This window comes from Acomys russatus, chromosome 18 (genome assembly GCF_903995435.1).
Source record: "Acomys russatus chromosome 18, mAcoRus1.1, whole genome shotgun sequence".
Classification (NCBI taxonomy): domain Eukaryota; kingdom Metazoa; phylum Chordata; class Mammalia; order Rodentia; family Muridae; genus Acomys; species Acomys russatus.
In genome coordinates this window covers 50961886-50976230 of record NC_067154.1, presented here as the reverse complement: position 1 = coordinate 50976230, position 14345 = coordinate 50961886, and the positions used below count along the sequence as shown (strand labels likewise).

Here is a 14345-nt window from a genome sequence, read left to right as displayed (position 1 = left end):
CCCAGTGTTCGTTATATTATCATATATATATATATATATATGTTTCTGACATTCATGGAAATTTCTTCAAGATGAAAATAGTCAAGTCAAAAAGTCAAATTCACTTATTCAATTTTGGACAATGACTAAGTATCCAGTTAGCGAGGAAGCCATTTTCTAACCTGTGAAATCCAGAATCTTTATCACTTGTCATCACAACTGCTGATGGCGTGTTATAAATTTTAATAGTCTCAAATTTAGAGCAATATACAAGTTAAGGTTAAGTTAACAACTCTGTAGATAGTGAATCAAATACTGATAGAAAAAGTAGATACAACAAGCTATTCAGAGCTTCACAGTAGTTTTCTTTGTATACAAAAAAACAAAACAAAACAAAACAAAAAAACAAAAACAAAAAACTGTCATACACAGCTCCCTGCTTTTGCCCATTAAAAGACATTGTTATTGCATTTTTTTTTTTTTTTTTTTTTTTTGCAGACACAGTTTCACTCATAGGACACCATGAAGCTGTGGATTTATCTTCTTTATCCATCTCTTCTTGCTTGTCTGTCTCTACAGTCCCAATCACCAATGCCCACAGTCAGGGGCTCTTGTGACACTCTTTGCAATTGTGAAGAGAAGGATGGCATTATGCTAATAAATTGTGAAGAAAAAGGCATCACTAAATTATCCCAAATAACTGTGCCACCATCACGACCTTTCCACTTAATTTTATTAAATAATGGCTTGACAATGCTTCACACAAATGACTTTTCTGGGCTTACTAATGCGCTTTCCATACACCTTGGATTTAACAACATTGCAGATATTGAGACTGGTGCATTCAATGGCCTTGGGCTTCTTAAACAACTTCACATCAATCACAATTCTTTGGAAATTCTTAAAGAGGATACCTTCCATGGTTTGGAAAACCTGGAATTTTTGCAAGCTGATAATAATTTTATTACAGTAATTGAACCAAGTGCCTTCAGCAAGCTCAACAGGCTGAAAGTGTTAATTTTAAATGACAACGCTATTGAAAGTCTTCCTCCAAACATATTTCGATTTGTCCCTTTAACCCATCTAGATCTTCGTGGAAATCAGTTGCAAACATTACCTTATGTTGGTTTTTTAGAACACATTGGCCGGATACTGGATCTGCAGTTGGAGGACAATAAATGGGCCTGCAATTGTGAATTATTGCAGCTAAAGAATTGGTTAGAAAACATGCCTCCACAGTCTATAATTGGGGACATTGTGTGCAACAGTCCTCCTCTTTTCAAAGGGAGTATACTGAGTCGCCTGAAAAAGGAATCTATTTGTCCTAGTCCACCACTCTATGAAGAACATGAGGACCCATCAGGATCTTTGCTTGCCATAACATCTTCAGCAGGTGACAGCCGCCTATCAACCAAGAATACATCTGTTTTAAAACAACCTACCAAAGCACCGGGTTTGATACCTTACTTTACAAAGCCATCTACTCAGCTTCCAGTACCTTACTGTCCGATGCCTTGTAACTGCAAAGTCCTCAGCCCATCAGGACTTCTAATCCACTGTCAGGAGCGCAATATTGAGAGCCTGTCAGATTTACAACCTCCTCCACACAATCCCAGGAAGCTGATTCTTGCAGGCAATATTATTCATACCTTAATGAAGTCTGACTTGGTGGAGTATTTCACCTTGGAAATGCTTCACCTGGGAAACAACCGTATTGAAGTTCTTGAAGAAGGATCGTTTATGAATCTAACAAGACTACAGAAGCTCTATCTCAATGGCAATCATCTTACCAAACTAAATAAAGGCATGTTTCTTGGTCTTCACAGCCTCGAATATTTGTATCTTGAATACAATGCAGTAAAGGAAATATTACCTGGGACCTTCAACCCAATGCCTAAACTGAAAGTTCTTTATTTAAATAACAACCTCCTCCAAGTTTTACCACCACATATATTTTTAGGTGTTCCTCTAACTAGAGTAAATCTTAAAACAAACCAATTCACCCATTTACCTGTAAGTAACATCTTAGATGATCTTGATTTGTTGACCCAGATTGATCTTGAGGATAACCCCTGGGACTGCTCCTGTGACTTGGTTGGATTGCAGCAGTGGATACACAAGCTTGGCAAGAATACAATAACAGATGACATCCTCTGCACCTCCCCAGGGCATCTTGACAAAAAGGAACTAAAAGCCCTCAACAGTGAACTTCTTTGCCCTGGTTTAGTGAATAACCCTTCACTGCCAACTCAGACTAGTTACATTATTGTCACTTCTCCCACAATGGCAACTGATACAGCTGGGACTATTTTAAGTTCTCTCACTGATGCTGTTCCCCTATCGGTTCTAATATTAGGACTTTTGATTGTGTTCATAACTATTGTATTCTGTGCTGCAGGAATAGTGGTTCTTGTCCTCCACCGTAGGAGAAGATATAAAAAGAAAAAGGTGGATGAGCAAATGCGAGACAACAGTCCTGTACACTTGCAGTACAGCATGTATGGTCACAAAACAACCCATCACACAACAGAAAGACCGTCTTCCACTCTCTATGAGCAGCACATGGTGAGCCCCATGGTTCACGTCTACAGAAGTCCATCTTTTGGTCCAAAGCATTTGGAAGAAATTGAAGAAAGGAACGATAAAGAAGGAAATGATGCAAAACATCTTCAGAGAAGCCTGTTAGAACGGGAAAATCATTCACCACTTACAGGTTCAAATATGAAATACAAAACTACAGACCAACCAACAGACTTCCTATCCTTTCAGGATGCAAGCTCATTATACAGGAACATTTTGGAGAAAGAAAGAGAACTTCAGCAACTGGGCATCACAGAGTACCTAAGAAAAAACATTGCTCAACTCCAACCAGATGTGGAGGTTAACTACCCTGGAGCACATGAGGAGCTGAAATTAATGGAAACATTGATGTACTCACGACCAAGGAAGGTATTGGTGGAGCAGACTAAAAATGAATATTTTGAACTCAAAGCTAACTTGCATGCTGAACCTGACTATTTAGAAGTCTTGGAGCAGCAAACATAGAGGGGCTGTTTGTAGTCATTGGCAGAAATACTGTGATGCTGACTTATGTCCAAACCTTGGAAATAAGTGCCTTACATGGTTGTCATCAATCAAAATTCAGCACAGCAGTAATACTATGGGAGATAAAAGAGAAGGTGAAACTCAGGGATTGTTGAGGAGCCATGGCGTTATCTTCGGGCAATTAAGCCTGTTTCAGATAAAACAAGCCCTTGCACATAACTGACGCAAGGACTATACTAGCATTTCTCTATATATTTCAAAGTATTTCATAGAATTCCTCTTGCACACCAAAAGGGTTGAATATCTAAATAGCTCCCGTTTTCTTGAATACTTTAACCATGGCTGAATAAAATTAGATTTCATCAGTTAAGAATATACCTGTATAATATATATGTATATAGTATGTAAGGGATATAGTCACAATCAACGTATATGTCAGAAATTTTCATTGTCACTAAATTTTTCACAATAAAACAAAAAGTAATGGAATTTAAATTTTAAAAAGGCAACGGTAAATAAAAATGTAAATTTTGTAATTATATGGGCCATTAGTGATTCAGCATTCTCAACAAAGAATAAAGAAAAGCCACACCTAAGCTTAATGAATTAAGACACAAGATGACAAATATTTCATTGGGAATAAATATGCAAACATGTTAGTTTCATCCACTTTGTGTGGATTTCCTTTGATGTAAAGCTGCTGTGAAAGTAAGGTCATTTGTGTTTAACAGTCTCTTTTGTGGATATTGTTTTAAATGCTACTGAAATTCTACTGTATATATGAATAGGGCACTTAGTAAGGTTGATTCCTTTCATAGTGTTAATTATTTGTACAACTGGGTGACAATGATTAAAATATGTCTTTTGTGAGAAGAAATTCAAAAGTATAAAATGAATAGTAAAAATTGCTTTATTTTTGTTGACATACACTGATAGATACCATAGATTAGTAGCAGAAGGTCCTGCTACAGGTAAGTGTTTTAGTTGCCTCAGGAGAGGGACAGTGTAGCTTTATTTTACAAGAAGGTATCACTAGATTTCTATGAGCTATTTATTCTGTACAGTTTTGTATATTTTTGGTTCACAAAATAATTATACTTGGGTGCCTTTTAAGAAAGTTTAAAAATTACTGCTCACTTCAATAAAACTAAAATGAAAACCATTTTCAACTGGGTTTCAATCAGTTTCTCTGAGTTGTGCTTTACTCATGCCATGAATATCTCTTAATTATGCTTCCTGCACATAGAAAAGGCTGGCTCCATTTGTGTGTGCACAGTAGTCTTTTGTTCAATACATACACACACACACACACACACACACACACACACACAAACATAAACACACATACACATTTACATACACACATAACTAAACTTTTCAGTTTTCCATAAGAATGACATCAAACCAAACTTAATAAACATTTATTTCTAGTTATAATTTTCTTATACTAGTTTCCACTGGATCAAAAGAATCAGTCAGTGTAATAGGGATCTGTGTTTTCAACACATTGAAATCCCAGGATCTTGGTTGGAAGAGAAACAATTATAAAAAAGCACTTTGTCCACTCATTTAACAACTTATTTTAGCAATGGGTGGGTATTCTACCAGAATTTTATCTTTCACTACTCACAAATTCTTCCTACTGTCAATTCTGTGAGGCCTGTGCTCAAAAGTTTGAAGAGTACTCCTGAGTCTAATATATAGTAAATACATTCAGTAGATTTATACTCTAAGTTGTGTCTTACATTCATGTAACCAATACTTTAAAATCTCATTTTAAACCAACATCTTTTTATTTATTTCCAAAATTTGAAAAAACAAATATGCTTTTGTTTTTGTTCCAAAAAAAGGTTCTAGGTAAAATGCATGTACACAAGACTGCTTTATATTTATGTAGAAAAATTACTTGGTACAGTAATTGACAATTTCTTCAAGGTGGTAATTTACACATTATACACTGTGTAAGAGGAAAAAATCTAGAGTAAAAAATATGTTTTCATATTTTTCCTACTCAGTTGAGTTTATGCCAATATTTTTTATCCCAGTCTCATCCATAGGAGTTTTAGCAAGGATTAAAAAGTGCCTCAGGGCCTGTGCACAGGATCCATGCTTGCAAGAATAGACATGCATGAAAAACATGTACCTCCAGGAACGTACCTGCCTTTTCAGGGGAGTAACCTTTTTATATCTCCTTGCATTTTTCACTGCTAATATTAATAGTCCCAATTTTTTAACTTATAATCAAGGACAAGTTACTTATGAAATAATGTAAGTATATATCTAAAGTTATAGATAATGTCAAGATTAATGTCAGTAAAACATAATTGGAGCTTTAAAGAACATGATAACCATTTAGTTTCCAAAGTGTACAATATTTTAAGCAATTAAATATTTCTTTCACTAGGAATATTCCTTGGTGATTCATTTTTCAACTAAGTATTGATTATTTATTCATATCTCAAATGGGTTTTTATGATCTGTAAGAATCTTTCAAAATTTTGACTATTTTACTTTTATTCTATATATTTTCCTTAAAGAAAATGAAAGCTGTTGCATTATATTTGTTTACAAAGTCATTCTGGAGCTAACAGAGTGATACTGTGATCCAGCTTTTATGTACATTTATCTTTGCCATATAAGTTGGTTACTAGGAAAGTGCCCAATTATATAAGGTTAACTTCTTGTATGAAAGAGAAATTACCCAGATTTCATTGTTTATCACTGTATATTATGACTCATGTAAAGAAATTAAATTTCTGTAGTATACTGACAATAGTATAATATTCCAGCATAGATATTTTTCATTCTACCTTAATATGTCATATGTTATTTATAGTAAGTTTTATAGGAAAAAAATCACATCAGTCAGTAAATAACATGCAAGTTCTTGTAACTTAAAGCACTGTCATCTGAATATTTCCATTGATCTCTACCATGGGACTAAAACTTTAAATTCTATAGTAGAAATTTTATATCAATGTTGTTACCTTTTCTCAATCAAATTCCTCTATTCTGGCACAGAGAAAGCCTCTTTCTACTGTTTTCATGTTTAATAAATGGAAGCTCCATGTAAGCTGCCTTAAGCGGCCAGGCTGCTGTGGCCAACTAATTCCAAAGGCTTAAGATTGGAAGCAGCATTGAAAATGTGACATATGTAAACTCTTTTTCATTGGCATGACACTTTATAAGTGATGCCTTATACCTTTCATATGCATATAGAACTTTGTTATCAAATCTATATATTGATATTTATTAATACATATACACATGATTTCTAAGAATTAATCACATATATATTTACATGTTGCATCTATTAGTTGGTTAAATATATATCTAATATATAACAACATATATACAATTTGTACTTGGAAACAATATATAGATGTTATTGTCATTTTAACGTATTTATAATTAAATGTCATTATGTTCTATGATAACAAACATAGATAATTGAAAACAATTTAAAAGAAGAGTGGACTAACAACTTCTTGACTTTAAATCATGTTTTTTTTTCCATACAAAAAAAATCTACAGAATTTTCTCTCTTCTTTTATCCTTTAGAATAATGTTTTAATTACATTTTCTTTCTCAGTTTGCTTGCTTGCTTGCTTGTATATGTGTACATGCTCATGAGTATGTGTGTGCAAATGCAAGCATGCTATCCTGTGAAGGTAAAGATCAGGAGACAATTTGCAACAGTAGGATCTCTCATTCCACCATGCTGGCAAGGCAGCAGATGTCTCGACTTGCGGAGCCATCTTGCCAGAGAGCTTTCACTTTTTTTTTTTATTATAATGTATTCACTTTACATCCTGAATGTACCCCGCTCCCTCTCTCATCTTCCTGTTCCCACCATCCATCCCTCTTTCACTCTATTCCCCTCTCCTAGACCTCTACTAGACAGATGGAGTCCTCCTTCCATACCATCTGACCACAGCCTATCAGGTCTCATACTGATAGCCTGCATCCCCTTCCACTGTGTTCCCACAGGGCCTCTCCACCAAGGGGCAGTGATCAAATTGAAAGCACCAGAGTTTCTGTCAGAGGTAGTCCCACTCCCCTCCCCATGTGAGGAATGAGCTATCCATTGGCTACATCTGAACAGGGGGTCAGGGTTCTCTGCTTGCAATTTACTTGGTTGGTGCATCAATTTGTGCAGCCCTCCACCGGGGTCCTGACAAACAAGCCTCGATATTCATGATAGTCTCCTTGTGGAACTACTGCCAATGCCACTCCCCCACACCTCCTCCCCTCCTTCCCTTCTATCCCCCAACTCTTACATACAACTCCTAGCATTTCACTCTTAGTCAAGATGCATGTCCAAGTATTTTTCCTGATCACCCACTGTGTGGAGTCTCTCATAAGACATCTATATTGAGCTAATATACATTTATAAGTGAGTATATACCATGTGTGTCATTTGGGTCTGGATTACCTTACTCAGTATGATCTTTTCTAGTTCTAGCCATTTGCCTACAAATTTCAAGATTTCCTTGTTTTTTGATGGCTGAATAGTGTTCCATTGTAAATTGTACCACAGTTTCTTTATCCATTCTTTGGTTGTTGGACATCTATATTGTTTCCAGATTCTGTCTATTATGAATATAGCTGCAGTGAACATAGCTGATCAAAAGCCCTTGTTCTATGATGGAGCATCTTTTGGGATATGCCCAGGAATGGTATGGCTAGGTCTTGCAGTAGCACTATCCCAATTTTCTGAGAAAACGCCAGATTGATTTCCAAAGTCCTTGTACTCGTTTCCACTACCACCAACAATAGCGGAGTGTTCTCCTTTCTCCACATTGTCCATAGCATGTGCTGTTACTTGAGCTTTTTTATCTTAGCCATTCTGATAGGTGCATGATGGAATCTCAGAGTCATTTTGATTTGCATTTCCTTCATGTCTATAGACCTTGAGCATTTCTTTAAGCGTTTCTCAGCCATTCGATATTCCTCTATGAGAATTTTCTGTTTAGCTTTGTATCACATTTTTTAATTGTATAATTTGGTTTGGTGGTGTTTAATTTCTTGAGTTCTTTACAGATTTTGGATATTAGCCCTTGGTTGGATGTTGTAGGGTTGGTGAATATCTTTTCCCAGTTGTAGGCCGTTGTTTTGTTCTGTTGACTGTGTCCTTGGCCTTATAGAAGATTTTTTTGTTTTTGTTTTTGTTAGGTTTTTTTTTTTAGTTTCATGAGGTTCCATTTATTAATTGTTGATCTTAGAGCATTGGCTCTTGATTTTCTGTTCAGGACATTATCTCTTTTGCCAATGAATTCAAGGCTCTTTCCCGCTGTTTCTTCTAACAGACTTGGTGTATCTGGTTTTATGTTGAGGTCTTTAATCCACTTGGACTTTACATTGTGTAGGATAATCTACATGGATTTATTTGCATTTTTCTACATGTAGACATGTAGTTAGAACAGCATCATTTCTTGAAAATACTATCTTTTTTTCCATTGTATGGTTTTGGCTTCTTTGTCAAAAATCAAGTGTCCAAAGGTGTGTGGTTTTATTTCTGTGTCTTCGATTCAATCCAATTGATCAGTTAGCCTATTTTTGACAGTACCATGCCATTTTTTTTTTACCATTGCTTTGTAGTACAGAACTCCTCAGACATTTGATTGTCAGTGGAATAATCATGACACCACATTCTCTACATGAAAAGAAAATTATTTGTGTCTGTACAAATGATATAGAGGTGTCTTAAGCAGAAAGTGGCATTACAAAGTATAGAAAAGATCCTTTCTATCTCTCTTGCCCTTAGAATATTTGATGAGGATGACAGAATCTTATAAAACGACCAGGATATTTATCTAAATGGAAAAATTTGAATCTTGCTAGTCCTAACTTAGCCAGAGTAGCCTTGCATCTGGAAGACAGAAAAAATTAACCACATGACCTAGGAATAGAAATATGATTAAAAACATAGAATTCAGAATTATCTTTTTCTTTCTGATTCACTGGAATATTACCTTTGGTTTGTATCTGAAGATATGACTCAAACATAGCTAATGTTTATCTGGAGTTATACAGTTTTAACATTAAATTATGTTGTTCAATGACTGATCTTTTATGGAAATTATAACCTCCATCAATTTTATTAATACATACCTGTTGAATGTGTATTTTTGCTTATTATATACAAAGTCATTCTTATATGTTTATAAAAGAGGAGAAAGTCAGATGTAAAATCCTCTTCCCATTGTTTTGAAAGCATAATCAAATAGACAAATACTAATCTGTTGGTAAATGTCTTTCAACAGATTAGTGAATGAAGGAAGGAAACAATTAAAAAAAAAAAACAAAGTACAGGCACACAGTGGTATGCTTCTGACTTAAATAATTTAATATATTGGACACTTTAAAGTAGAGTAATTTTTTTCTACTTTTAAAACAGAGAGAGTAAGAATATATGACCTTAAAAAATAATTTTTCTTTTTCATATCCCTTAGGTTTCTTAACCAAGAGAAACTTGGTTATTTAAGGACTAAATAATTTTAAATGATTAACTTATGTGAACTTTCTGAGAAATTTAACTTCACTAGGAAAGTATATACAAAACAATCACATTCTTGAAATTACTTGATTGTAATGGACTTTATCAACTGAAGGAAATTACCATTACTGCTTGAATATGCTAATTATTTTTCATATTCTTCTTGCATTGTGAGGAATTCAAACACACAGACATCCTTGTTATTTCACATCAATCATAAATTTATACAGCAACATTTAGTCCAAGAAGAAAGTTTATGTTAAAGTACAACACATCTGCTCATTCTTGGGAAATAAGTGTTATATAAATGTTAAACATGATTGTATCCACTAACATCTATCAGACACCTTTGGCCCCTACTCTTAGCACTCTACAAACAAGCTATGTTCTATGGTACAGCAAATAAAAAGATCCTATTCACTGGACACTCCGGAAGCATCTGAAGCTCTTCAATGACATCTACTGTGTAACAGTAAAGGAGTAAATAAATTACCTCAGACCAGTGTTTTTCAACCTTCCTAATTCTGCAGTTCTTTAATTCAATTTCTCATGTTGTGTTGACCCACAACCAGAAAATTACTTTTGTTGCTACTTCATAACCATAATGTTACTGTTATACATTTTAATGTAAGTATCTGATATGCAGAATATCTAATATGTGACCTTAAAGTAGGCACAACTCACAGGCTGAGAACCGCTGCTTAGGCAATAAAGCTAGAAAAAGAAACAACTGCAGAGAGAAGGTAAGTTTTACTGCTGTGTCTTTGACACATTCTATCTTTATTTCTTAGAGCAGTGGTCCTTGCCAGAACCCTTGTGGTATTTATGAGAATATTTCAGAGACACTTGGAATCACAGATATTCAATGGCTATATGTTGCTACTGGGTTTAAATATGCATTGAGATTTTTAAATTTTCATTGAAAAAAATTGAGCTGTCAGACCAACACTAACAATGGGTCCTATGGTTCTACATCATTCGAAGTTATTTATTATTACATTTTAGACAGTGTTTTAAGAGTATTAATAATGTAATTGAATGGAAAACTTGTCCAGGCAGAAAATAATTGTGCAGTGTTTTTGGCAAGTCCCAAAATTGTTATCCATCAATATATGTGTTAGTTTTTAAAACTACTTAAGAATAAAATTTTCTAACAGTAAGATAGTTTCAAATAAATCACAATGCAGTCAGCTGTCACAATAATGCTTTGAGCTAAAATGTAAAGTCAATGTAAGTAAACAGCATATAATTTAACTATTTTTATACACATGCAGGATATAGCATCATATTTTATTTTAGTATTATTTACGTTATATCTCCATAGTATTTTGTATAATTTAGATTATAGATCATGGTCAAGGACATAACTCGCATTCGGTAACCACCTGTCATGAAAGCATGACAATGTATGCTATTTCTCTAGAAGCGGGGATGGGGGCGGAGGGGAAGAAAAATTAAAAAACAACAGACACAGCAGATCCACAAAACCCACTGACCAGGCAGTGAGCCTAGCCAAATTAGTGAGTTTCAGATTCAGCGAGAGACCACACCAGGAGTCAAAGGTGGAGAGGCATGGAAGAAAGTCTCTGTGGGCTGACATTAGGCCTACACATGCACAGGTTTGCCCCCTTCCTCTTACCCAACCTTGCAACTAGCAAGCACACATATTTGCACACACAATTGCCATTATCTCAGTAATTGTACTAGTAAGCATAGGAAAGAGCTTTACAGAGTGATGTTTTTTTCCAATTTAAGTAGATGTTATTTTGAAACTAGTTTTGGGTTTCATACCAAACTGATTAAATAGTATAACTTTCTCTCATATAAACACAACCTTTCCTACAGTCAAAAAGAAGATATAAGACATTTTATATAAACAATTAGTGTGTAACTGAATTGTTCTTAACAAATTCATAGTATAGTGTATATTAGTATTCTGTTATATATATTACCTGTATTTTGATGTTTTCAAAATATGGTTTTTGGCACTATAGTTACTTTTCCTTGAAAATCCTATGAGTTTGCCTACTGATCATTTACTAGTAATTTTTGACCTATTACTCGTTTGAATAGTTTTGGCTTTTCTATAGCAGCATAATTTAGAATATATAACATGAGGCATTTCAGGATTGGTTTCTTACACTTATCAGTTTTCGATAATGTTCCTTTTATGTTATCTCAACTTGATAGTCTATTATCTGGGTAAGCCATGGTTCAGTATTCATTTCATTACTAAAAAGAATCTTGGTTGGTTTAATTATGAATTATTCAATATAAACATCTGTGTACAAATTCCTTTGTAAATATAAACTTTGACTCATTTGAGTACATTCTAAGGAACCTAATTATTTTATTGTACATTAAGGCAACACTTTGCCTTCCAAAAAACAGCTTCAAAAATATTTCTGGGCTATTTTGGAATCACACTTATAAGCAGTGAGAGTCTATTATTTAAGATCCCCACAAGATTTGGTGAAGACAGTGTTGTTTGATTATTCTTATAGGTCTGTAATAGAATATCATTTAATCTGCCTACCCCTCATAACATACAAAATAGAAAGTCTTTTCTTATACCCTAAAACAAACATGAGTGCATGTGCACAAATGCATGCATATACACAGACATATAAGTCATTGTCTGACATATGCTTAGTTAGTTTGCATATATTTTACATTCAGTGTTCATTTTTATTACTGATTTTAAGGGTTATTTGTACAATTAAAATAGAACATTTTAAGGTATGTGCATTTGTAAATTTCATTCTCTGGCCCATTTCTCATTTTATTGACACTGTCAATAAGAGGAAATAATATATCTCAGTTTACTAATTTATAGCATAAAAATCTTTTTTATTGTTGCTGTTAATCTTTAACATACTTCCAATGATATACTCAAAGTATTTAAATTATAAAGGCAAGTGTGTGCGTGTGTATGCATGTGTATGTATATGTATATATATATATATATATATGTGTGTGTGTGTGATTTATTTCTACAATTTTTCAGTACGTATTATTTGTATCCTATTCATTCCTTGTATGTAGATAGTAAATTTCCTCAGCACCTTTTGTTGAAAAGACAATACAAAGTTTTGGGAGACTTTGGGTTTTTTTTTAGGTTTGGGGGGGGTTGTTTGAGGGTATTTTGGGGTGGTTTTCTGCTGTTTTTTGTTTGTTTGTTTGTTTGTTCATTTGTATTTTGAGATAGAATTTCTTTGTGTAGCCTGGGCACTCCTGTACTCATTTTGTAGACCAGGCTGCTCTTGAACTCACAGATATCTTCCTGCCTCTGCCCCTCCAAAGGCTGAGATTACGGATTTGTACCTGCATCCTACTGAATTTTTTAATGAAATAAACTTTTAAATTATTTTTATTTATAATAAATTTCACCACAAAGTACCTGAGTGTTACTAACTAATATTATGATACCTAAGGGAGTATAAAATATATGATAAAATATTTTAGAATAATAAAGAGTCTTTTCATGGGACTGAATTAACTAAATGTATAAAACTATCAGTGTAGATATAAAACAGTAGGCATAGCAGGATCTTTGTTACTTGTGGATTTGAACTATGTATTTTACTTACTAGCTTTATCAGTAATATACATAATTCATTTTAAGCACAGGTCTAACTAAACTCGAACATGCAATAATAGTTGTTACTATTCATTCAATCTAATCTATATATAAAATCTGTAGTTAATTTTATCTTTATCATTTTAGCACTACAAGCAATACATATAAGAGAGTTAATTTCCCATAAATATATACATAATATACCAAGCTCAGATTTTCTTGAATTTGAAACTTTTCACCTCTGTTACCTTCTCAAACTTCATCTCACATGATTTTTGGAAAGAATCTGAAGATTTGTATGGCACCCATTTGCATAGCAAATACCATGCTGGACACCTCTGTGACTGTCAAGCTATTCTATCATAATTTCAATACTGTTTTAATTTTTAGATTCCAATTATAGCATGAACCTGTCATTCTTATCTACTGAATTTTAGATGAAGTAATTTTGTACAAATATGGTAAGGAATGAATTTGAGTATATTTTAAATTTTGATCAAGTAAAATAATATAAACTAGCAGCATACACTGGCTGATAGCGGCACACACCTTTAACATCAGCACTTAGGAGAAAGAAGTGTGTGGATCACTGAGATCAAGGTCAGCCGGCTCTACAGAGTGAGTTCCAGTACAGCCAAGGCTAAACAGAGAAACCCTCTCTTGAAAAGACAAAACATAAAAAATAGCAGAATATTGATTGCTTAAAGATGAGAGATTGGATAAATGACTCATTTGCTCTTGCTGAAATCATTGGTTCTGTTCTCAGCACACACATGGTGGGTTGAGAGTAATTCTCTATAATCCAGTTGCAGGGCATCACACACCATCTTCTGACTTCTGTGGGCACTGCGCAGGCATATAATACATATGCATGAATGCTGTCAGAACACTCCTACATTGAATGTAATGTAATGTAAGAATGATGAAATATTTGCTTTGAATCATGAAAATTATTTGTATTTTTAAATTTACTCAGACTTCCTACTCAGTAGTATTTTGTAATTTTACACAGAGACACATCTTCAAAGCAATGTTCATTTTCCCTTTTTTCAGAGAAGGCTATATTTTCTGAACTTGACTTCAAATCATAGTGAAGAAACATTCACTTCTGTCCTCTGTATAGCTGATTGGCAGCCAATGACTTGCAGGCCATATATAATAAATATACTTGTTATAAAAATTGCTGGGTTGATCTCCACCTCTATAACCCTCTCCTTCAGCTTGACATGTTTAAATGTCAGT

The 14345-nt window shown here is 34.1% G+C and overlaps 1 protein-coding gene across 1 annotated transcript; it reads left to right on the top strand.

Annotated features, from left to right (window-relative positions):
• Positions 1 to 476: 476 nt before the first annotated feature.
• On the top strand, positions 477 to 3604 carry Slitrk6 (SLIT and NTRK like family member 6). Its single transcript, XM_051160951.1, has one exon. It carries the CDS (start codon positions 502 to 504, stop codon positions 3022 to 3024), a length of 2523 nt encoding a protein of 840 aa, XP_051016908.1. The 5' UTR covers positions 477 to 501; the 3' UTR covers positions 3025 to 3604.
• The last annotated feature ends 10741 nt before the right edge of the window (positions 3605 to 14345 follow it).

Excerpts from the sequence above, each read along its gene's own strand:
- Slitrk6 (XM_051160951.1), top strand. The coding sequence starts at position 502 with ATGAAGCTGTGGATTTATCTTCTTTATCCATCTCTTCTTGCTTGTCTG.